At 33.8% G+C, this 24,561-nt stretch overlaps 1 protein-coding gene across 1 annotated transcript in view; it reads left to right on the top strand.

The window, feature by feature from the left end:
• AGBL4 (ATP/GTP binding protein-like 4) overlaps positions 1-24,561 on the top strand; it is an 893,441-nt gene that overhangs the window by 334,912 nt on the left and 533,968 nt on the right. Inside the window, 1 exon segment of the mRNA XM_004679485.2 lies at positions 10,279-10,373. Coding sequence (XP_004679542.2) covers positions 10,279-10,373 — 95 coding nt within the window.

Here is a 24,561-nt window from a genome sequence, read left to right as displayed (position 1 = left end):
TATAAATGTCGAGTAGCCTTTCAGGTCAGAATCCTTGTGTAAGGTTATTGTTGATTTTCTGTCTACTTGATCTATATGTTGATGAAATTGATCATCTTAGAAGTTAAACATACCTCACTTTGACCAGTTTGGTCTGAAAACTCCCTGCATAGAGTTTCTTAAATTTGTTGTTTGATGGTCTTATGTGAGTTTCGAAAAATTAATGTTAGTATTTTCTTCAAGTATTGCTTCTATTCCATTTTTCTCAACTCCTCTGGGACACCAGTAAACAATATTTACATTTTCCCTGTTTTTGTTGAAGTAATACTACAGTATAACTTTTTTGGGGTATACATCATTATGAGTCAATGTCTGTGATATTTTTTCCCAAAACTCCCAATTAAGTGTTATACTCTTTTTGTATTTTCTCTCCTGCTTTGTTTCAATGCTTAGATGTAGATTATTTCTATTAACAAATCTTCTGTTTCATTATTCCTTTCTTATGCTGACTCTAAAGAGTTAGCAATAAATTCAACTATGAAAATTTTAATTATTAAATTTTTAATAACTTGTATCTTTTTAACTGTATGACTTATTTGTATCCTAGTTTTCTTTTGCCTTTTCCCTATTGTCTCAAAAATATTTAATTATAATTATTTTATAACTCCCTGTAGTTAGCTGAATTATGTGGATAATCATGGGTCAGGTCCTTTCCTTCAATTCTTATTCATTTCAATTCTATTTCTTGACATGTATGGTAAATTTGGGTGATATAGTATAGTGTTTGTGAAAAATATGTTATTTTTTAAACTGTTTTTCTCTGAGAGGATTTAATTTTCTCTAGTGGGAAGATAACTTTTGGGAAGGCCAGTTTTATTCAGGAAGGCTAAATTTTAGGTATGAAAATTAAGGTATATATTTGACTTGCCCATACTCCTTGTGCTATCTCAAACAGTATAGAACATTTACCAAGGTTTTACAACTTGGTGAACTGTGATCTCCAACCTCTTTGTGTAGCACTGTGGGACTTTTAAAATTTCCACCTAACATTTTAAACTCTTTGATGCTGCTTTTTTGGTTTATTTTCATCTCGTTCATAGATGACTAGCTTAGAATTTTGCAAGTGACTTAAAGGGAAGTTGCTTACAAATTTGTAGTTTCATTTTTCTATGCTTTCTTTAATTACTGAATGCTTTGACATCCATAAACACTTTTTTCTATTGTGTCAAGCTCAGATTAAACCACTGTTCTCTGTTAGAACTAGGATTCACTTAAATTCTGACCTTATAATTTCTTAACATTTTGTTAGTTTCTTCATTGTTTTAAGAGCATTTAAAGGTGTTTTATATACTAAAGTCAGAACACACAGATATACACACACACAATCCTACTATCTCTCCAGTATCTTTTACATACTCACAATATTCGTTTCTTGAGACATTCTTCCCACTGACAGGAAATAATGAATTCTTTGCATTTAAGTTACCATTATGTGAAATGGAAAAAAATAAAGAAAACTGTACTTTGGAGCTAGACAAAACAAGTTTTGGTTTCACTTATCCTGTATCTGCTAAAAATACTGTACCATCTTTAGAAAGTGTATCAAAAAATCCAAATCCATTTTTCACATTTGATTTTGAGCATATTTCATGTCTACCTCTCCTTTCCCCACATTTTTGTAAACTGGTGAGAGGACGGGGACTATCTCCTTTAGCCATGGCAGTAAATTCAATGCAGAAAAACAATGGTTGTACATGGAAGAATACTCATCCTGAGCTCTAGCCCCTGTTCATCATAAAATTCTTCACAATTCTCTTTCTTGATCTCTCAAGCCATTTTCAGATGAATTGAGAAGCTCTCTAGACTTGATATATGTACGCAGTAAATCTTTCTTGCATATGTGTTATCATCATTCCCAACATGTGAACCATGTTTTTGTTAGGTCAGCTCATCGCAAATTTGAGCAGTAACCAGGCAGAAAATTACTTAATCTTTCAGTCTTCATCTCGCTTTCCGATTCTGTAAAATGAAAATAACTTCTACCTAAAAATCTTCTAAGGATTAGAAATAACATTCAATGCCATTATATAAAATTTAGTAGGCATTCTAATTATAAATACAAATTTTATTTAAAATAATTAAGTTCATAGACTATCTTCCAGTCTATCACCTCACCTTTATTCTTTTTCTTCATAATTCTTATTACCATCCATGATTACACTATACATTTATTTACTTTTTTATTATTTGTTTTCCCCACTAAAATGTGAACTACATGAAGGAAAATTATGTGTATTGTATTCTGTGTATCACAAAAAATAGTTTTGAACACATTGGCAGAGTTCAATAGTGTTTTCTTGAAAGAATAAAAGGATTAATCAGTTATGGATAGAATTTAGTCTTAACTTTTCATTCAGCCTGACTTGACTATGTTATTTGTTAAAATTACTTCATTTAGAATTTTGTACATTAGTCTATTATTTCAGTTTTAGAAACGGGGAGGAGAGGATCAGAGACAGGAATTAATTTTCTTTAGGTCAAATAACAAGTCAGTGACATTAAACCAGGAAGGGAAGACAAGTCTCCTCTCTCCAAGTCCAACTTTCTTCCCATTCCAACTCCTGACTCCTCCACCCAAAGATAGGCATTTTACCACAGTGCTTTCTCTGTTTATTTCCCAAATCCACTGAAAGGTGTTCAATAAAGCAAACACTACGTTTTACTACAAGTCAACCTTTTCCTAATTGATTTTTCTCATTTTTTCAACACATTTATAATTGTCAATTTACTTGCTGAGTTGAAAACAGCACTTGGGTTTGTCATTCTAACCCTTGGAGTAATTTAACTCTACCTTGTAAGACAGGTCCCGATGCTTGTATTATTCTCTGTTGGCATTGTCTTTCAATCAATCAGTCATGAAAAATTCATGCCCAAGGTAAAGCCCTAGTGAATCACTCTGAGGAAAAAACGTGATTATCTTTAAACAAAGAGGAGATCTTAGTGTTCTCTGAAATTCATTGGAAAGAGCAGACTTTAATAAGGAAACACTTTATCTACTGTTTGCAATCCACAAGGTACTCCTGCTTCTTCCATTTAAAATTAATCTCTTCAAATTTTCAGGTTTCCAAAACTGCTATAATGTTAAAGCTCCGTGGATGTGGGGTCTAATAATTTGAAGTTTGTAATATCTCAACCTGAACCTTCATGAATGATGAAAAGTACATCAGCTAAGAAATAGCAGGGTAATGGCACAAATATGATTAGGTTAATGTTGCATCAACTTTTCAAAGAATGTTTGTTGCAAATGAGAAAATATTTTTTCTCATTTATTTGATTTTCCTCTAATTATGCAGAGTGACTAATGCCTTCCTTAGGTGGTCTGGATCAGCTATTATAGATAGAACTCTTATATTGGCCCTAGTCCTGACCCCAGCCATATATCAGAATAATGGGCCTGGTGATAGCCCTGATACTGGCTGGAGGCTGAATCTAGATCTCTCTTTGTAACTTACAAGCAGTTGCCATTTACTTCTGGGGAACTGGATAAGAACATTGGCTTGACTTACTATAACTTTTCCTTCCATTGATGAATACCTTCAAGCAAGATTTGATAACAGTTAGTGGCTTGGTTTCTTCTCTGGAAAGTAGTATCACAAAGCTGTATAGTAGAATAGTACAAACCCTTTCTAAGCAAATGCTGCCCTTTTGTAATAACTACACTGGAGATTGTTATCCAACCATTCTTGTCTCTGGCCCCTATGACTCTGGCTTTTTAAATTCCAAATATAAATGATTTCCCCCCCCCCATTTAAATAATATTTCTTTTGCTCCTTTTCTTTTTCTTTTCTTTCTTTCTTTCTTTCTTTTTTTTTGGCATAATTTTTATCACAGAAGCATTATTGTGATCATCATGCTGTTGTTAAATTACAAAAAACCTCCTTATTCAGTGATTAAAAAAAAATGTATTGGTGCTCTTTGATGCCTGGGTAAGCAGGTTCTTCTGTATTGGTTGTCATCTCTGGAGCTGCTGATTTTGGCTAAATCTCTTATATGTTTGCAAGTCAGCAAGTCAGCTAACTGCAGGTTATCTAGGATGATTTCACTTGGAACAAATGGGGTCTTTTCAGTGTAGTGTTTCATCTTCAATCAGCCTACCCTGGACTTTATCAAATTGGGAGTACACAGGGCTCCCTGAAGTCTTGACTCTACTGACAAAGTAACACTCTTACCAATATCTGTTGGCTAAAGCCAATCACAAGTTCAGCACAAATTCAAGTGGTTCAGCTTTTGATGGGATAAGCAACAAGATATAGTACAAAGAGAATGTATATAGAGTGTGGAAAGAATTATGAAAAATTTTGCAATCAATGTATCAGATATGATCTGTGTGCACTTACTAGAAAATAGACAAGCATTACATGTTTCATCAAGGAAAAGTTGTGCTAACATTAGAAGAGGTAACCCAGGTATTAAAAGCATTCTCTATGTTATAATACAATGCTATAATAGAGTATGGACATATAAATGGGTAGTCCTGTGGGGAGGGACGTACTGAATGAACCAAAAAGGGGAATTTTTTTTATGTTGCCTGAGGTTTTTTTTTTTTTTTTTGAGAATTTAAGAGACAATGGAAAACATTAGGGTTCTGCCTGTTGAGTATCCAATTTTATAAGCCCCATGTATGTACATGCCTATTGCTTCATTTTCCCTATTAACTCTGTAGCACTTCTGGGCTGGGGAGAATGGAGTAGGGGAAATGTAGATATTCACTTTCTTGGTGTATTGTACCTCCAGTCACAAGCATATGTTTGTAATTCCACAAACCACTGAATATTTGTCCTTGTTGTTCCCTTGACTGCATTTTCTTTGCTTTCACTCCTTCCTGCCCTATCCTTAATTATCATTAAAGATTCATCTTTTCTTCCATAAGTCTGTCTCAACATTGTGCATGTGCACGTGTGTTTGTGTGTGTCTGTGTGAGAGAGAGAGAGAGGGGAGAGAGACTTGTTTATTTCATATGCTAGGTAGTTTCTTAAAGGCAAATGACCCATTTTCCTTCATTTGGATAATCCCAGCACAGAGAATATTACAAGTACTATAAATGTTCATTAAATGAAATTATTCTAATATTTCTTGAATGAATGAAGGTTAAAACAAAACTTTCTATAAAAAGTACTGTCAGACTGAGGAAAATTGTGCCATTTTTGCCTGTCAGGGAATATTTATTCTATGTTATAAGGAGAAGGAAAAGTCTCTGAAGCATCTGACTTTTTTCTTACGTTGTCTTGCTAATACCCTGTTTGATATGCTAAACTTCCTTTAATAAAAAAAACATTTTTCTCCATTCCCTTCTACCTCTGGTTTCCTTCTCCTTAAGCTTTCAGTGAGGGAGAAGTATCTTCTAACATGTATTCTATAAAGTATTTCTTGACTATCTCTTCATGGACAGGAGGCTTATACATACAGAAATGTGCACATACATAAGCATATATAATCTCGTATTATTGCCCAGGGAAGTTTTCTTGACAATTATATTTATCTAACAAAACTCTACCATATATCTAATTTTACTTTTTACAGATAAATTAGGCAAGACTCAGAAAGATGATAAAGTGTGGTTAAGTTCCACAGAGAAGCAGGTTTGAAGCACTAGTTTTTCAGTTCACATTGCTGGGAATCATATTGAGCTTAGAGTAGGCAAATAAGACATGGAATTTGGCTCTGAAGGAAATTATCTGATTGACTGAACAAACAGAAACCTATAATTTATGTTCCACTCAGCTCCTGTTACCTACATAACTTTTGATATGCCATGAAGCCAAGGCAAATTCACCTAAATTTCTGTATTATGCCCAAATCACACTAACCTGATATGGGGTAGCAACATACACCTGGAACATGTAATTAGACATACTCAAAGCAACTTTGTTATGTTATGTACCTCTCTGAATATCAGAATAGGCCAGTAATAAGTGAAGTGGTTGTCTCAAAAGGAGTTACTAAAAACATTTATACAAGCCATTTATGGCTAACTTGAGTCAAATTCATTTTTAAATTTAAATATATCTACTAGCAAAGTAGAACTAGGATGAATGTCTTGTAAATTACTAAAGAAAGAAAAGTATTAAAAAGATTTCAAGGAATTATAAAATATAACTTTTTATTAATTGTGAGGGAGCATAAACAAAATAATCATGAAAGTAACAAAAAAATGCAACAACAACAACAAAAATAAGTCACTGGTTTGAAGTCATATGAAATGGTAAAAGGAAAACATTGACTAGAAATTTGCTCTAATGAAAGCTAACTCTTATCAGAAAGCTATAATTATCAAGACAATGACTGGCTGTCATTAGAATAAACAGATTAGTAAAACAGAAATGGAAGTCCAGAAATAAACCCAGGGCATATACAAATAATTTTTATGGAAATGGTGGCATTTGAAATTAGAAAAGAAAGGAAGAACTTATCCAATATGAAGTTAGAAAAACCTTTTAACAATTTGAAAAATATGTCACTTCCTCATATAGTATACTGAAATTCCTAATGAAGTAAAAGTAAACTTTTAAATTAGGGAAAATCTTCAAATAAAATTAAAATTAAAAAAGAAGCAATCAAATATACACCACTAAGATGAAACAGATGTCAACATCTTATTATCCTTTAGATTGTGCTTTCTTTTGATCTCAATAAATATAATATATAGGTTCCTTTTCTTGTTATCATTTTAAATACTTAATTTGAGTTCTTAAGAGAGAACTAGTAGAATAAATTCAAACCTCAAATATTTCTGCCACATTTAGTTTTTTCCCCACTCGAAACTTAGGATTAGATAGGTGTACTTCACAAGTGAATAATTTCTTTCTAGACCACAGTTTCACTAGCAATACATCATTTTGAGGGTCCTAGCTATATCAAAGCATCTCCTGCCTCATGCATATTAAAGGACTCATTTACTATTTTTGCATAGATCTTTAAATTCTTAGATAACAGATAATCTGCCTGGGTACCCCTATATGTATTTCTCTTTATTAGGAATTCTTCATGTAAGAATGTTCTTAAGTGTCCTGTAGTACTTAAGTGTTCACAAAAGATTATCCAAGGCAGTATTCTCCAAATATTTTCATGATGGAGCAAATAGAGAAAATATTTAAGCACAAGTTGGAGTTGATATCTATGCTGAATATTGAAATACTGGAGAACACGTACAGGATGAACGTATGAAATATGGTTTAAAATAAGTTATAATTAACAAGGTATAGACTGTACAGACAGTATCAAATACAAAATATCTTTTTCAGGTGTGGGACCAGGGGCTGGGCTGACACTTAAGTCTTCAAATTTTTAATAGAAACTTTTGAGTTCGTATCCAGGGACATACCATTTCTGTATGAGATATCTATATAGGATATATGCAATTCCTGACCCAAACTTTTCAATGTCTTAGTAGTCAGCCATCATTAAGAAACTGCTCACACAATAAAATGATTTTAAAATTCAAAACATTTCATATATTTAACCCTATAAAATTATATTTAAAGCATCTAAGAACTTTCCCTTCCTTTTTACTCATAAATTTTACAAAATGTTAAAATTTCTCATGAAAATAAAAATGATTTTAAAATCTAATTGAACTTTTAATAAATTGTTTCAAGATAATAAAATATGTTAAATTAATGATGCCTTCTAGTTTTCATAATGTCCATACTTAATTTAGAACAATTCCTGTCATTTAGAATAGTCTGTTGGACCTAGGATTGGACAGGTTTTGGATATGTGTGATGAATGGAGGCCACTACTTGAGAGCACATGTAAATTCTCACATACCCTTCAGCCAAACTGGACCACTCCTTGGCCAGCATCTGGAATGGATGTTGTGCCTCCTTTATAGAGCTCTGAGCCCATTGGTCCAGATTATCATACATACTATCTTGGTATCTTTAACCTACTTCAACCTACTAATATGCTGAAGATCACTGTTTTGAAAGCTCTTACCTAGAGTACCATGTTGCTAAAACAAAATCCTGTAGTGAAATTTTAAATCTAAAGAAGAAATAATAATAAAAAAAATAATAAAGGAGGAAGAAAAAAGAGACTATGATGAATTAAATGATCTGGTTTTGTTGAGATAGAAGGAAAGCATCAATAAATGTTGAATTCCTATTCTGAGCTAGGTATAATGTGTCAGTCGATTTACATGCAAGATTTCCCAGATTTTTATATCTTCACTAGCATATGCCATTATTATCCCAGTTTTGTATGTAAACAATACCATAACAGTGTGATTGTTTAGCTTGAGTTTATAGAACTGATGGGGGCAGATTTTAGCTCCAGCTGTGTGTTTGTCTAGAAAGTCTATCATCTTACTGTCTTGTTTCAACAGACTTGGTTCAAATTAAGCCTCTACTATTTATTACTCATGTGATTTTATCTTATTTAATTTTATTATCACTTGCATTATATATGAATAAGAGGTAATAAGAGCTGTCTGCAAAAGCTCATTATCCTCAAAACAAATGAAATAATATATTAGATATCAAAGTCTGATTATGGTGAAGCCCAAACATCAGTGATTTTTAAAGGTGTCCAGGTGATTCTAAACATAGCATATTTTTCTGACACTTCATAGACTATTAATGATCAATAACTGTTTTAATTTTGCATTTCTTTATTTGAATCTCACATATACATATTATTTCTGTATGAGATTTCCCCCAGTATTTAGGATTAATCTGGATACTGAAAGTGCAGTTTGGCTTCCAAATTCATTGAAAATGTACTGACACCTAGAATCTCAGAAGAAAAAGAGGGGATTAAGCCCTGTGAGGATCAAAAGCCATTTGTCCCCTTGATATTGATTTTCTTAAATCAAATAGTAGCAAGGAACCTACAAGAAGTAATTGAACTGACAACAGGAAGGTCCAGGTTATTAATAATGGAACAGACTTGGACATTCTTGATGACTTAATATAATGATAGAAGGGATTTTTGAAACTGAAGTGACTGGAGATGGGGTGAATAGCTGCAATTCTGGTGAGAAAAAATATGTTAATGAGTGTTTATTTCATAGAAAAAAGTGTATTGTGCTTTTTCCCATTATGAGGCTAGATGTAGTTTGATTTCCCATTTTAAGAAAGCAAAATTATAAAATCTAGAAAAATTACCATCATATTCATTTTTGTCTTTGTTTTAGAAAACAGACTTGGTTAGACTTATAGAATTTTGGAGCCTTAGGCCAAAATGGAGACCATAGACATCTTTAATTTTTATTCCATATATTCAAACATCTACTCTCCATCTATTCGTCGCATGCCTTTGAAAAGTTAGTTGAGCTATCTGATGTTCATTTTCCACATATGTAAAATGAAAATATTAATGACCTTAGTTGTACGAGAATATTTCAAATTCTAAAAGTGATTAAATTCTTTCACTCGGCACTGTTTCCGTAGTCATTTCGTGTTTTTTAACCCTGTTCTCTTCTCTTTCTCAATCTTTCTTCTTCACTTATGAGAAAGCTGTTTCTTCAACAGAACCCTGATCTCTGTTAGCTATACTACTGTAGTACTCTCTCTATATATGAAAAGACTTTAGTCATGTACAACTCCCTACTCTCTCATTTTAAGGGTGAGACTGAACAGGGAAAGGGACTTTACCCAAGCAGCTATGCCCCTATAAATTGATGCTGAGATTAGAGTTGGGCCCAGTACTACTGACTTATAGTAGAGGCATGTACCCTTCAGTTCTAATCCAAGGGGTACCAAGCAGTTGCAGAATTTTTTCACTTCAGTTTTGTGCTGTTATTTTCTTTAGTTTTGTTAAACTTGAGATGCACTACAACAATTGTAAAATTTACTGAAATAACATTACTCATGTTTATATAAATTCTAGGTCAGCCTAAAGAGAGGGCATAGTTAGTAACAACAAAAGCCATCTACATTTAGCTGTTGGGTCCAAACACTCTAGATTTATTAAGTATTCTTATCAATATTTCTAGGTACTGTTATTGTTCCTATTTTCAAATGAGAAAACTGAAACACAGGAAGATTTAATAGCTTGGTAAAGTCACTCAGCTTGAGAGTGGTATAGCAGAGTTAAAGTTCAAACTTATGGGTTTGTGCTCTTAATGACTTTGTTAAGCTGGCACAAACACAGTGAATTTCTGTAGTACTATTTTCCTCATTAGACTGTTGTAGCTAATCCACATGGCTTCTTTTAACCCTATTTATTAATTCCAGTTTTAATTATAAAGAAGTGGCAACTTGCACAGTGAAGTTTCTGATAAAATTCTTTCTTTTATAGAGAGTCATCTTCAACATTGTTAACTTCAGCAAAACTAAGAGTCTTTATAGAGATGGGATGGCCCCTATGGTGAAATCTACCAGCAGACCAAAATGGTAAGTGATTAACAGATGAAACTCTCTTTCGTTAGATAATTTGATCCAGGGCTCCAGTTCATCAACTGAATGTCTAGGGCTTAGCCTCACTGGCATTAAGAAGAACATGAATTAATTTGTGGATGGTTATTCTCTGGGCCTCTGATACTGTTGCAAATGTTGGGATTGAGAACATGGTTGGAATGACCAGCATTAGGAGGAAAGTGCAGTCTGTTGTTTGGTAAACTTTCTGTCCTACTTACCTCTTATCATGGTATCCTTGAAAGCATAGTTAAATTTGACTTTTTCTTTTTAGAACGTAGATGATGTGTGGTAACCTAGGAGGACCTTGGAAACTAGAGTTCAGTACATTTCCCTTTCTTTTCTTGTTGTGTATGTTGTTTTTGCATAGATTTTGCAACTGTTTGTGGATATTAAAGTTCTGTTTGTCCCATTGTCATAATGAAGATGATGAGAATTGGATAGGATTGCTTAATAATAGTGATGATGATGATGATAATTCTTTTCATTTATTGAGAGTCCATTCTGTGTCAGATTTTTATATTTGTTGCTATTGTTTTCACAGCACTTTTGCAATGGGTAATTTAAATATACTTACATTGTGCATGAAGAAATGGTGGCTAATTTACATAAAACAACATACAAGTTAATGCAACCCCTATCAAAACCCACTGTCATTCTTCATAGAAATTGAGCAAAACATATATAAATTATATGGCACTACAAAAGACTTTAAATAGCCAAAGCAATTCTGAGGAAAAAAAGAACAAAAATGAAAGTATCATTTTCCTGGCTTCAAACTATACTGCAAAGCTATAGTAATGAAAGCTGTATAGAATTGTAATAAAACGCACAGAACAGTGAAATAGACTTGTTCTAGTAGCAGGTTATTCTTCAACATACACACACACATATCCATATATAAGTATATATAATAAATATACGATATATATAAAGTATATATTATAAATATATATGTTTGTGTGTGTTTGTAGAGCTAGAAGTTAAGTACTTTCTCAAGATCACAGATAGTAAGAAGATGAACATGTGTGATTACTTACTACTCTACACTGTCATTCACAGTTAATTTATTCATTCATGTACTCATTTATTCATTCGGCAAACTTTGAACACACCAAAATGTTTTTAAATGCAGAAAAACAAAAGACAGAAATAAATTATTATTAATTTATCACCCAGTACGTGTTTAGTGAATGCTTATTGAACTGAACTGAATTGGTTGTGAGGATTTACATGTAGAAAGCCTGACACTTTACAAGTGCTCAATAAATGTCATCTATTATTTATAGTTTTATGTAAAACACTATACACATTCAAAGAATTGTTAATATTTTTCTAGCTTTGATCTCTGTTCAAATTTTAATGACTAGTGAGATCATCTTCAAATGGCTATATTTATAGAAAACTAGCAATTCATAAATATTTAATTATGCTTTTATCTACAAATGATACTTAGAAATTTTCTACAAATTTCAGTTGAGTGCCTTAGGTTTATAAAATACAGCTCTTTACTAAAAATGGACTTTTTAAAAATAATATAATAGTTTACTTTTACATCATTTTGTGCATTTTTTTCATCTCAGTTGTTTCCCCTGTGGGCTTCCCCTCACCAGATCACCCATGTGCCATCACCATAGTCCAGTGCATTTCCCTCCCCCCACTGCTTTTGATCCTGATCCCCACTCCACCCCCATAAAATGTTTCTGTTTTATAGCTGTTCATTATTATTATTATTTTCTCACCTGGTCATTATACTCCTGCTATGAGTGAAACCACTCGGTATTTTTCCTTTTCTTTCTGGCTCATTTCACTAAACATGATCTTTTTCAGCTCCATCCATGTTGCTGCAAAAAAGTTTCTGAGAAATATTCCTTTGTGTATATGTACTACATCTTTTTAATATAGTCATCTATTCTGGGCATTTGGGCTGTTTCCATGTCTTTCCAATTATAAATAAAGCAGCAATAAACATGGGGGTGTAGGTATCTTTTTGTATCAGTGTTTTTGTGTCTTTTGGGTAGATACCTAGCAGTAGTATTGCTGGGTCATATGGAAGCTCCATGTTTATCAGTTTGAGGAACCTCCAAACAATTTTCCATAGTGGTGGTACTAGTTTGCATTCCCACCAACAGTGCAAGAGAGTTCCTTTTTCTCCACATCCTCGCCAACATTTTTGTTACTAGTTGTTTTAAGATGTGTCATTCTCACTGGGGTGAAGTGGTATCTCATTGTGGTTTTAATTTGCATCTCCCTTATTACAAGTGATGTTGAACATTTTTTCATATGCTTGTTGGCCATCTGCATTTCCTCTTTGGAGAAGTGTCTCTTTAGCTCTTGTGCCCATTTTTTGATAGGGTTGTTTATTTTTGTTGCGTTTCATTAGTTCTTTGTATATCTTTGTGATCAATCCTTTATTGCTAGTTTTGTGTAAGAAAAAATTTTCCCATTCAGTGGGATGTCTGTTTTTTTGTAATACCTCTTTTACTGTACAAAAGCTTTATAACTTGAGCTAATCCCAGGTATTTATCCTTGCCTTCACTATAGTTGCATTGGGTGCCGCATCTTCAAAGATGTTGCTGAAGTATATGTCATGTAGTTTTTGGCCCATCTTTACTTCCAGGTAAAAGATAGACTATTTTGATGGGTCTATTTTTGGCAATGCCACATTAAGTCAATTATAGTTTTGTTGCTGAGTCTCCTAACTCAGTCTAGAGAACATGTTCTCTGTTAATAAGTACGTATGTAGATGTATAGCACAAAATTACCAACTGATAAATATGTTGCTTATGTGTTATGAGTGCTTTCAATATAGCATAGTACTCTGTTTTTTTGCAACAATAATCACTCTCTATTTTCTAACTATTCAGTTCTGGGGTCTTTTTCTAGTCATTAAGCCTTTTGATAGCTGTTAAACCTTAATCATTTCATTATATGTTGTTTTGTTTTTTCATGGACTGATTTCTGTCCTTTTCAGGGCTCTTTACAAGAGTTTGAAATATTAATGAATCCTTACATTTATAGTAACATGCCTTAGAAATAAGCTATTTCTTACTGTGTGTTGGCAGAGTCAGTAGCAGTCATTATCTGATCACTGTTTCTCTCTAATGGTCTCAGACAGGTTAGTTTCAGAACTGAATTTGTAGTACTATATCAAATAAGTAAGGCACAAGACACAAGAGCAAATCAAGTTGTTTAATGTCTAATTTCACCTACATTTTACTTTACCATCCCCAAATCCAGGATACAAAACAGCAAAATCCTCTTTCTTTAAGCCACCTGTTTACATAGTTATTTACTTTATAGGTTTTACTGAGTATCTTCATCTGTGACATGCTATGCTCATTTTTGGGATATAACATAAATGTGATAGAAAAGATTTATTCCTACAGGGAGCTTCCATTTTATAATTTTATTATTTTTTGATTGAGATAACTTTTTGTGTACAGTGTTGTTTTGATTTAGAAATATAGGATCCCCACCTCCATACCAGAACACCACAGTGCACCCAAGTTTCTCCACCACAGTCTGTTGGGCTTCCTCCCTACTTTGTTCCCTGCGCTTCCTTTCCCCCTCCCACTCTGTTAGCCTCAATTCTAAAGTTTGTTGTTGGTTTGGCTTTTTCTGACCTTTTTTTTCTATATATTATATAAATGCCACAATTTGTGATTTGTCTTTCCCTTTCTGCCTTATTTCACAAGATTAATACCCTCCAGTTCCATCCCTTTTGCCACAAATGGCAAGAGTTTTTCTATTTTTATATATGAGAAGTATTGCCATGTGTATGTATACCATAGATTCTTAATTCACTTATCAGTTTTGGGCCAATAAGCTTGTTCCATAGTTTGCCAATTTGTCAATTGTAAATAGTGCTGCAATGATCATAGGAGTATATATATTTCCATTATCATATATATATGTATATATATATATATATATACACACATACATATATCCCCTCAAATTAGTGTTATGTATTCTTCAGGTAAATACCTAGAAGTGGAAATGCTAGGGCTTATGGTATATCCATTTACTTTTTGAAGAAACCTCTATAATGTTTTCCCTCCAAGAGTCAAAATCCCCACTTACAGTATAAAAAGGAAACCTTACACAGGTTTACTTCTCTACATCCTCACCAACATTTTGTTGTGTCTGGTCTTTTTGATATGAGCCATTTTCATGTATCTCACATAGGTGTGGTTATCTCCTTGTGTGTATGACTTGCATTCCCTGATGCTATCTTTAAGTAAAGATAACATTTTTTTTTTTATGTGTCTTTCTGTTTTGTTCTAAAGATTCTTTCTGTCCTTTTGATCTTTTGATCCTTTCTCCTTGGGACTTTTGTCCATTTCTCTTGTCAATTACCTATGTCAGAACCTTTCATCCAACAGTCATAAAACTTTATGGCCCCAAAGGAACTAAATGAATGTAACTAGCTCTCTCAGAATATTAGATTTTACTGGCCCTCAGGAGTCAATCACAATTAGAAAGTGGCCTTATTCAAGAATGAAAAATAACTCATAATTTCCCAAATTAGAACATAGTTCTCCAGTGCCCTCTATTGTCTTTCTAATTCCACTTTTTAAAATATCAAGCCACTACCATTACAAGTGAAAAAAAAAATGGCTGATACTTTTTTTTTGTCTAGGAGCCAAATAAACATTGCAAAATTTGTTACCTCTGCTAAGCATTAGAAACTCTGAATTTTCTGCATGAAATGGATACCAAATTGTGTTTCTTCACCTTTTAAAGGTGAAATAAACATTCTTCTTCACCTTTCATTGGGGACTGTAACTGATCCCAAGCAAACATGCCTTCAGGCCTTAGCATTGGTAAGGTAATTGATTAGTTTTGGAAAGCAAATGAATGAAATAAAGAAAAAAAAAACACTAAAATGTCATTATGTAAATATTTCTACTGAAGGCTTATCTGCCTGAAGGCTATAAAGCCAGAATATAAAGTTAGATATAAAATCAACAAAATGGAGAAGCTGAAAGGTTTGTTAGTTTTCTGTTTAATTCTGTTTACATATTAGACTTAAGGATAGTTGGTTGTTAGGACTCTACAATACCAAGTTCTGCAACTTTAAGGGTTGAAATTGTTATGTGTTAAGCACTGCTGATGACTGACACTGAAACATAGTTCATTTATGTATTCTCATCTATGCAGAAATAAAGACTGGATATTTATACAAGGAGCCAGAGACTTCAGGACCCCAAATTTACTGTATTTCTCAAAATCCACACATGGGAAGAGTTAGGGGAAGGGGCTTTAAATAAGCACTCAGTATACTCCTTTAGTAGATCTGCCTTATTTTTCTTATTGATTTGTCCATTATTGAGGTGATTGGACTAAATCTTGAAGTGGCTTCCATTAAACACATTTCTATGGAGCATAGTTTTTTGTTTTTTTTTTCTAGGTCCTGGGGTGATAAATTTGACCTTCATTGTATCTTTAAGTGTTTACTTTTTAGAGAATAAAGTGAAACATAAATATAGACAGGTACAATAAAATTATTACTGTGCTAAGTATTGCTTGCTTGGGGTGTGTGTAACATATAGTATGGTTTTAGAGAAAAGAAAGAAAATAATATTAGGACTGTGGGGGAAAAGGAGAAGAGATTTAGTCAGGTGACTTTTCAGCTAGATCTTGAGGAAATGGGACAAGAACAAAGTTAAAGAATTGGGGTTCCACGTGAAACAAAACATAAATCTTGACCATTTTCTCATTGTAAAATGTTTATAATAATACTTTCTTACAAGTTGTTATTAGAAACATATAATAAAATGGTTATGTAAATATTTAAAGTCTTAAGTATGTTGCCAGATTAAATTACTTACTGACCATTTCTTTTCTTCCCTCTGATTCACCTAAGACTGATTAGGTGAATATTACTCCTCCCTCCTTCCCTTCCTCCATTCCTTTCTCTCTTCTGCTTACCATTAAATTCTTATGTAGTGATTACAATAGGCAAGGAATTTTGCAAGATACTAGAACAATACAGTAACACACAATTACTATTCTCTTAGAACTCACAGTGTATTGGGTCAGACATTAAATATGTAATTCTAGTAAAGTATCATAACTATTACAACACGGGGCTTTCAACACATTTTGGAAACTTCAGCATACTATCTAGAATTTAAGAATTAACCACATGTAATAATAAGAGACTTTTCATACTGAAAAATAGAAAAAAGTTAGACCATAGTAGTTGGGGATATGTGTGAAATAGTACAATGTGTTTAAGACCAAATGTTGAGAAAGAAAATTACATCTTTGATAAATAAAGGCCAGTGGAGCATGAAATTCTAACTAGAAAGTGACTTGTAGGATTAAAATTGAGATGGACCTTGTAAGTCAAACTAAACAACTGGACTTGATTCTGAGGGTGATGTTAAGAAATTGGAGGAATAAGCATGAGGATGGCATTTTAGATATCTCTTGTATTGCTGAAGAGAGAATATCTTGAAGAGGAGGCTAATTGGAGAGGTTTATAATACCTAAAGCTATTATAATAATGGATTAGGGTGATAGCAGTAGAAATGAAAATAAGTGGTTAGATTTGAATATTAACAGAATATTGAATATTAACAGAATATTGAATTAATTTAACTTTCTTATTGACTAGATACATAATGTAAAAGAGGAGTCCTAGATGATGCACAAGTTTTCTGTTATTGGCAACAGAAGGGAATTTGGTACCATGTACTGAGGACAGAAATCACGAGACTATTTGGGTAGATTTGGTTGAATATGAGCTTGACCTTGGAAATGTTCAGATGGAAATAGCCTGGAGACACTAAAATCAAGTAGGTAGTAGGATATATTGGTAAAAAAATAAACTCAAGAGAGGAATTTGGAGGTTGGTCTGGATGATAACCTTAACAGTGGGGACAGATGTGATCTCCGAGGGAGGTCTATGCACTGAAAAGAGATTAGGGTAGGGCTCTAAGAAATCTCCCCATGTAGAGGTCAAGTACAGGATGAAAATCTCACAAAAGAGGATAGAGGGACTTGTAGAGAGGTAGGAAGAAAACAAAGAACTTATGTTGTCATGAAACCAAAAGAAGTGACTAACATTGCCAACTGTTATTGGGAGGTCTAAGATAATTAAAAGTCTTAAAGTGTCTAATGCTTTCAGTGATACCAAAGTTATTAGAGGCTTTAGTGAATGTACTTTTAGTAATGTAATGTTCAAGCCCGCCTATGTGGGTTGAGTGCATTGGAGAATGGGGAAAATATAAAGAAATATGGACAGTTCTTTCCATAGTTGGGCTACACAAATGGAGGAAAGAGATAAAATCCCGTGGAGCAGACAGCAAATAAACAGACAGTAGTAGTCTTATTTTTAATTAAGTGCACTGATAGTTATATACTAATAGAAATGTAGCTTTATTATTCTTATTATAGTGATAATCTTTAGTTTTACCCTTGTCAAAAGCATATACAAATTTGAAATTAATGATTTCTTTAAATAATGGAACTTTAATCTATTGTTAAGTGTTTCATTGCAAAAGTTATACATTCATGAGTATATAAAATATAAAACAAATATGTAACTAACTATATAGCTATATATGTAAATAATAGAGAATTGCATGAATATAAAACACATGTCACACATTTAAATTAAAATATACTCCTGGCTCCCATATATGTATTGTCCTTTCCTGCTTTATTTTTCTTCATAGCACTTATCATCTCACAAACTACAACATTTGTTTTGTTAGTTGCCTTTCCCTCTATTTCCCTCTTTTAGAACATGACTACTATGAAAAAAAGGTTTGTCATTTTTGTATTCATTTCTGTGTCTTGGACACATAGACATATGCCTTGCACATAGTAGGCACTCAGTAAGTATTTGTGAAAAAAAATGAATCCATTAATTCTCTACTACATTGACAATTATTTTTAATTTTACATTTTCTGTTTTAGTTTTTGTTCCCATGGGTAGCAAAAATCGAATGTACATGCCCATTTTTATTCTGTTCTTTTTACTTGATATTATAACTATTTTTTCATGTTTTATCCCAGTAGTGATTATACCATAGTTGGAGAATTTTTGTTTTCATGTACTATTGATGGGCATTTATATTTTCCATTTTTTTATATTGACTTAGGTTTGCTAAATTATTTTTCTAATTAGCTTCTAAGAGAGAGATTGCAAGGTTAATGACTACGAACTCCTGCTATGCATGTTCTCAAAATACAGTGCACAATTTAAAATGCTACTCTTAAGTCTGTCATTCTATCAGTTTGACCGTAATCTGGACAGCATTAAAAATTGGCATTGTTAAAAAAATGACTGATTTAAGAGCTGTAAAGTGGTCCTTGTGGTTTTGTTCTCATTTATGTTTTGTGTCCTAAGAATATTGCCATTAATATAGTGCTATGAAATCAAGTTTCCAAAAATAAATATGTGTGCTTTAAAAGGAAAATGTAAGCCATTACAGAGTACTGGTTCTGAGATGAGGTGGAATATATGCACTTCTCCCTCTTTCTTTTGTTAAGTACAAAACCATATACATTACCCATATAACATAGAAGATGCTAAAAGGCATGGGGGAGAATGATGAGAGCTTAGGTTTCTCAGAATTTGAGAAATAATACAGTGATTAGATCCCTGGATATATGGTTGCCCTATATTTGCCACAATGGTTATTCTAGGAGCTGGCAAAATAGAAATGCTAATGATATAGAGAAAAAAGAATATTCTACCTGAAAGTCTATTCTTGCTACACAAAGGACCAGCAAAGGGACAGTCTAGGCAGACAGAAAACTTTGAGACAACAATAATTTGCCTACTCTAGCCAAGCACCATAGCCCCAACTGCAGCACTATTTCTATTTCTACCAGTAAAGGACCAAAAGGGACCCTCGACTTCCATCTTTGTTCTACACTTTTCCCAACAGGTAGTATCAGAGAAAAGTACAGAGTTGGGACATTCCTTCCTTTGGGGTAGTAATAATATTTTACCATCTTTCCATCATATCAGGACACATGAGGATTCTGAACTTTCATCACACTTTCAAGGATGCCATCATTAACTAGATGCAGGAAATGAGGAAAGGAAAAATGAACACAAAGATGGAACAACAGAAATATCCAAACTAAACAGTAATGTAAAAACAAACAACAAATGAAAATGAAGAGCTTCTTAAGGATGTATAAGATGATAAATCTGACATCCATGTCATTAGGGATCCAAAAGTAAAGATTGGGGCTGATAAAGGGCTTTGAACTGGTGAAAATCTCCCCCATATTTAACAAGCCATAATCAACATGTTCAAAAGAAAGGTGAAATCCAAACAGAAAAAAGCCAGGGAAATCCATGCCAAGATTTCCATTAGCAGTCATTCCCTTCCCATAGTCTCCAGCTGTCAGCAGCCATTAATCTGCTTCCATCTATGTAAGATAACTATTCTGTACTTTTCATATAAATATAATTCAATATATGGATTTTGTGATTTGGCTCCTTTCATTTAATTTATTTTCAAGTTTTATGTACAATGTAGCATGTATCAGTACTTAGTTTCTTTTTATGACAAATAATATTCTATTATATTGATAAACATTACATTTATTCATTTATTGGATGATCAGTGTTTGGGTTATTTGCAATTTGGGACTATTATGAATAATGCTTCTATGGACATTTGCATACAAACTTGCGTACAGACAAATATTTCCATTCTTTTGGGTATATATGGCAGTAGAATTGCTGTTTGTATGATCATTATACCTAACTTTTTGAGGATTTGCCAGACTTATTTTCCTAAGTGGCTGCACCATTTTTATATTCCTGCCAACTATGTATGAAGTCAGGGCTGTTTTTGATTCTTACATTTATATGTGGCTTATATATGTATGTTGTGAATGTGGCATGGATGATTTTATGAATGTGTTATGGGTGAGTAATGTTTTTGTTGTATATGGCTGTTTGTATCTGTTCCGATGTTCCTCTTTTATACACATCTCTTTTATAAGAGATGTGCACTTGGTGATACCATTTAAATGCGGTACTTTCCACCCCTTTCAAATCGTGGTGGCTTGACTAAGACATATTTTCCTTGGTAGCAGTCTACGTTCAGTGCCACAGTCTGATAGTCATCAACTAGACAGGTATTCCGAGCTTTGGAAGGAGCAGTAGCTTCTGTCCCATTTAGTAACTACCAGTTTTGGAAGGGTGAGTAGCTCCTGTTCGACTTTGTAAGTATCAGACAAAGTGACCTAGGATGGAATCTAGTCTTAGAGGTCAGGCTGCCAATATCTTAAATTAGTTGTTGAGATTAGTTACTGTGGGGTTTGGAAGAAGACATACTCCTTCCCTGAAATGTCCCTTTTCTACTTGATCCTTCTGTCTGGAACCAACTTCTAGAAACCAGATTTTACCTCTTATTACTGGTTGATTAAGCAGTTGATATAACCTTTCTGAGCTTTTATCCCCCTCAGATATATAATATATCTAATAACATACATCTTACAGTGTTGTGAGAATTAACTATGGCATTCCTAGAAACTAGGTTTTACTACTGGTTGATTAAGCAGTCGATATAACCTTTCTGAGCCTTTTTTCCCCCTCAGATTTATGATGGATCTAATAACATTTATCTTACAGTGTCATGAGAATTAACTATGGGACTCCCCATATATTATAGCCATAATAATTTTCATTATTTTTATTTGAGTTTCATTGTTTTGTTATGAAAACCTTTTATCAGCACTAGAACATAATGTCTGTCCATGTAGTTTGCTTTGTAAAATCTATATTTTTAACCTGTTCCAGAAATCTTTAATTTGATAAGAGATGTTAAGTAGGATACTTGGACCATAAAGAGTATATGTTTTTTATTCTTTGGCTTTTGACTGAGTGTATCAGATACAAAAAAAAACTACTTGAACCCAAATATGGTTTAATATTAGGGAGTTGGGGGATGGAGGAAGCAAACATCTCCACTTACAAAATAGCATATTATAAAACCCCAGTCATTAAAAAAGATGTAACTGAAATAGAAGGGATTACCTCCCACTCACTCTGGTGAGAAGAAAAGGAACAATTAAAATGAATATATTAGGGAGAATATTATTTTTATTTCAATATTTCCATTATATTTTCTCCAATTACATGCTGAATAGAGCTCTTTAATGCAACTGAAACCCCAAGGCAGAGTTTAAAAAGAGTAAATTGTGAAAGATAAAGGCAGCCCTCATTTGCTAGGTAGAGGGTATATTTTCCCTCTACAAAATAAAGAAGATGAGACATTGAATGTGGGAGGAGGTATGTAGTTCTGAGGGAATCAGCAGTGATAAAGTCACTAGAAGCTACCTTTTATCAAACTTCCCTTTCCAAACTGGAAAGTAGAAAAAGATTCTTTATACACTGTTTCTCGAGAGGGCATGTGGATGTGTATAGAGGATAGTGCAGGAATGGGAGAGGAGAGAAAAAAGTAGTATCTTTTACATTTTGCTAGCTATCAGAGAATGTCAAAGGATCATCTCGTCCTAACTTCAGTGAATACATGATAAAAATGAGCCTTAGAGAGGAGAAATAATTTTCCCAGAGATACCTAGCAAGGTGGACAGGATCATGTCTGGAAGTTGGGTCTCTTCTCTGACCAGAGCTAGACTCTTTAGTTGAACAGCCACCTAGTAGTTTCAGGCCTGTGACAGAAAAAGATGTGAAGCCAGAGCCAGGTGTGAATACAGGATCTATTTGGTCTGTACATGACTATGGACAGGTTGCTTAATGTATTTATATCTCACTTTCTGTATCCAGCTTTTGGTGTATTTGTGAGGACTAAGTGTGATAAGTGTAGTAACTGATATCTTCTTTCCCAATCTCCCTGTTAGCTTAAACTTCATACTTTCCCTTGACCAGGTCTGGCTAGTTTTCCAGAACCTCTCAGTTACTCCCTGTGCTGGTGCTGTGAGTACGAGCCCCAGACAGTACAAGTCACTTCCCAGAGCAGAGCTGGCTGTTTACTGTCCTCCTCAACACATTTATTTCCTGTAATAGTTCAAGCAGTCCCTACAGGTCAGGACACAAACACTAACAAGTCCTTTTTTGAATTTGATCAATAAATTCAGATGCTTGATCTGATTAGAGGAACTTTATAGGCACTTGACTCCCACTGACCATGTCATCCACCCCAACTTCCAAGGCTGTTTTTGGGAGGTGAACATTGTCTGATAACTAAGTCTGGAATTTGAGTGGTTTTACTCAGCTTGATTCCAGTTATTTCTTAATATATATATATATATATATATATGCATACAAGAACTGGGGGTACAGGGATGTGGGGAGTAAAAGGGTTCACAAAGACAGAGTAGGGAATAGATCAGGAAGATTGTCAGAAACATACTGCTGAGGGGAGCAGCGAGTCTGCTGCACCATATGGGTCACCTTCCTGGCCAGGAATCAACTAGTGCTGTAGTGGCTGTGGATAGCTTCATAGTGCTTTAACCCATTGCACCATCAGGGAGGGCTCCCAGTTGTTTCTTTAAAAAGGACTGGTTTTTCTAGACCGGTTAGCAACTTTTTAAAAGGATGTATATTATTTGTTTTCCTCTTTCCTTTTGCTTTCTGTTCCTCTTTCCAACTTGTTCTCTGTATTTAGTAGAGTAGATACCAAAGGTAAAACATTTGATAATATAATACTTATGATTTATAATCATAGTACACCTAGATAATTGGTGAGCACAGGATGCTAGTGAAATACTGAGGAGGTGACCAGTTCTGCAGACTAGTAGGAAAACTTCCCTAAAAATGTGACATTTGAGTACAGTTTTAAATTGAAATGTGAGCTTTGACTGCTGAGTAAATGGGTGTCTGAGCAAAAGGAAAAGTACTGGTAAAACCTGACAAAGCATGTTGTGCTTGGAAAAAAAAGAGCAATTTGGGCTAGCTTTGATACAATGTTGGGCATGGGAAAGATGAACAAAGCTTTGGTCGTATGGTTGGGAATCAGGCTGAAAATTAGGTTGTGAACAGATTGTTGGCTGTGAGCTTCTTAAGTTAGAAACAGTATCTTAAGTTTGAAATAATACCATTTTTTCATACTCTTTGAGGATTAGAAGCACAGTAAGTAGATGCCCCATCAATGTTGTTGATCTGGTTTGAGTCACCACCATCTTTCTTTTGAATTATTTCAATGACTCTCTACTGCTTCCCTTCTTTTCCCTGTACCCCTGCAGTCTGCTCTCTATATAACCACTAGGTGATTTTTTAAAATATATTTTTATTATTATATATTTCTATTTTTTTTACATCATTCTTAATTTTGTATAATTTTTCAACTCTGTTGTAATCCCCATGGGCTTCCCACCACCAGTTCACCCGTGTGCCATCACCATGGTCCAGTGCACTCTTCTCACTCTAGTTCTGATCCCATTCTCCTTTCCACCCCCCTAAAATGTCTCTGGTTTATAGTTGTTCATTGTTTTCATTTTTAGTCTATTACATTTGTTTCTTCCCCCTCCTTCCCTCCCCTGATTCCTTATGCTCCTGCTATGAGTAAAACCATCTGGTATTTTTCTGACTTATTTCACTAAGCATGACCCCTTCCAGCTCCATCCATGTTGCTGCAAAAAGGCATGAGTTTATCTTTTTTTTTTTGAGTGTTGAGTAATATTCCATTGTTGGTGATCTTTTAAAAACAAAGCCAGATCGCATTTTTGCTACAACTTATTCATCTCTTTTCTACTTTTCTTCTTGCTGGCCTTTTTGCTATTCCTCAGACATACTAGCCACACATCTGCCTCAGGGCTTTTGCACTTGCTATTTCCTAGAAAACTCTGACTTCAGATACTGATAGAGCCCCTCTCTTACTACCTTCAGGTAGTTCTCAGATTTCTTCTGAGATACAGTTAGACAATTTATTTAAAACTCAAACCAACCCGCCATAACATTTTGACCCTTTTCATCCTCTCCTACTTTGTTCATAGTCTCACAGACATCTACAGTTTACTTTTTAAAATTATGCCTGTTGTTTATTGCCTACCTTGTCCTGCTCAAATGTAAGTTTTACAAATGAAGGAATGTTTGCTTTGCTTATTGATGTACCCAAAGTGCCTAGAAGATTGTCTGAACAGAGAGGTGTTCCTTAAATATTTATTTTATGAATTCAATAAATACTGAATACCTGCTCTGTGCCAGGCATTTTAAAAC

The sequence above is a fragment of the Condylura cristata genome, unplaced genomic scaffold, assembly GCF_000260355.1.
Source record: "Condylura cristata isolate star-nosed mole 26May11 unplaced genomic scaffold, ConCri1.0 scaffold00008, whole genome shotgun sequence".
Classification (NCBI taxonomy): Eukaryota; Metazoa; Chordata; class Mammalia; order Eulipotyphla; family Talpidae; genus Condylura; species Condylura cristata.
The sequence above is the reverse complement of the archived record's forward strand: the minus strand, read 5'-3'. Positions and strand labels throughout refer to the sequence as shown.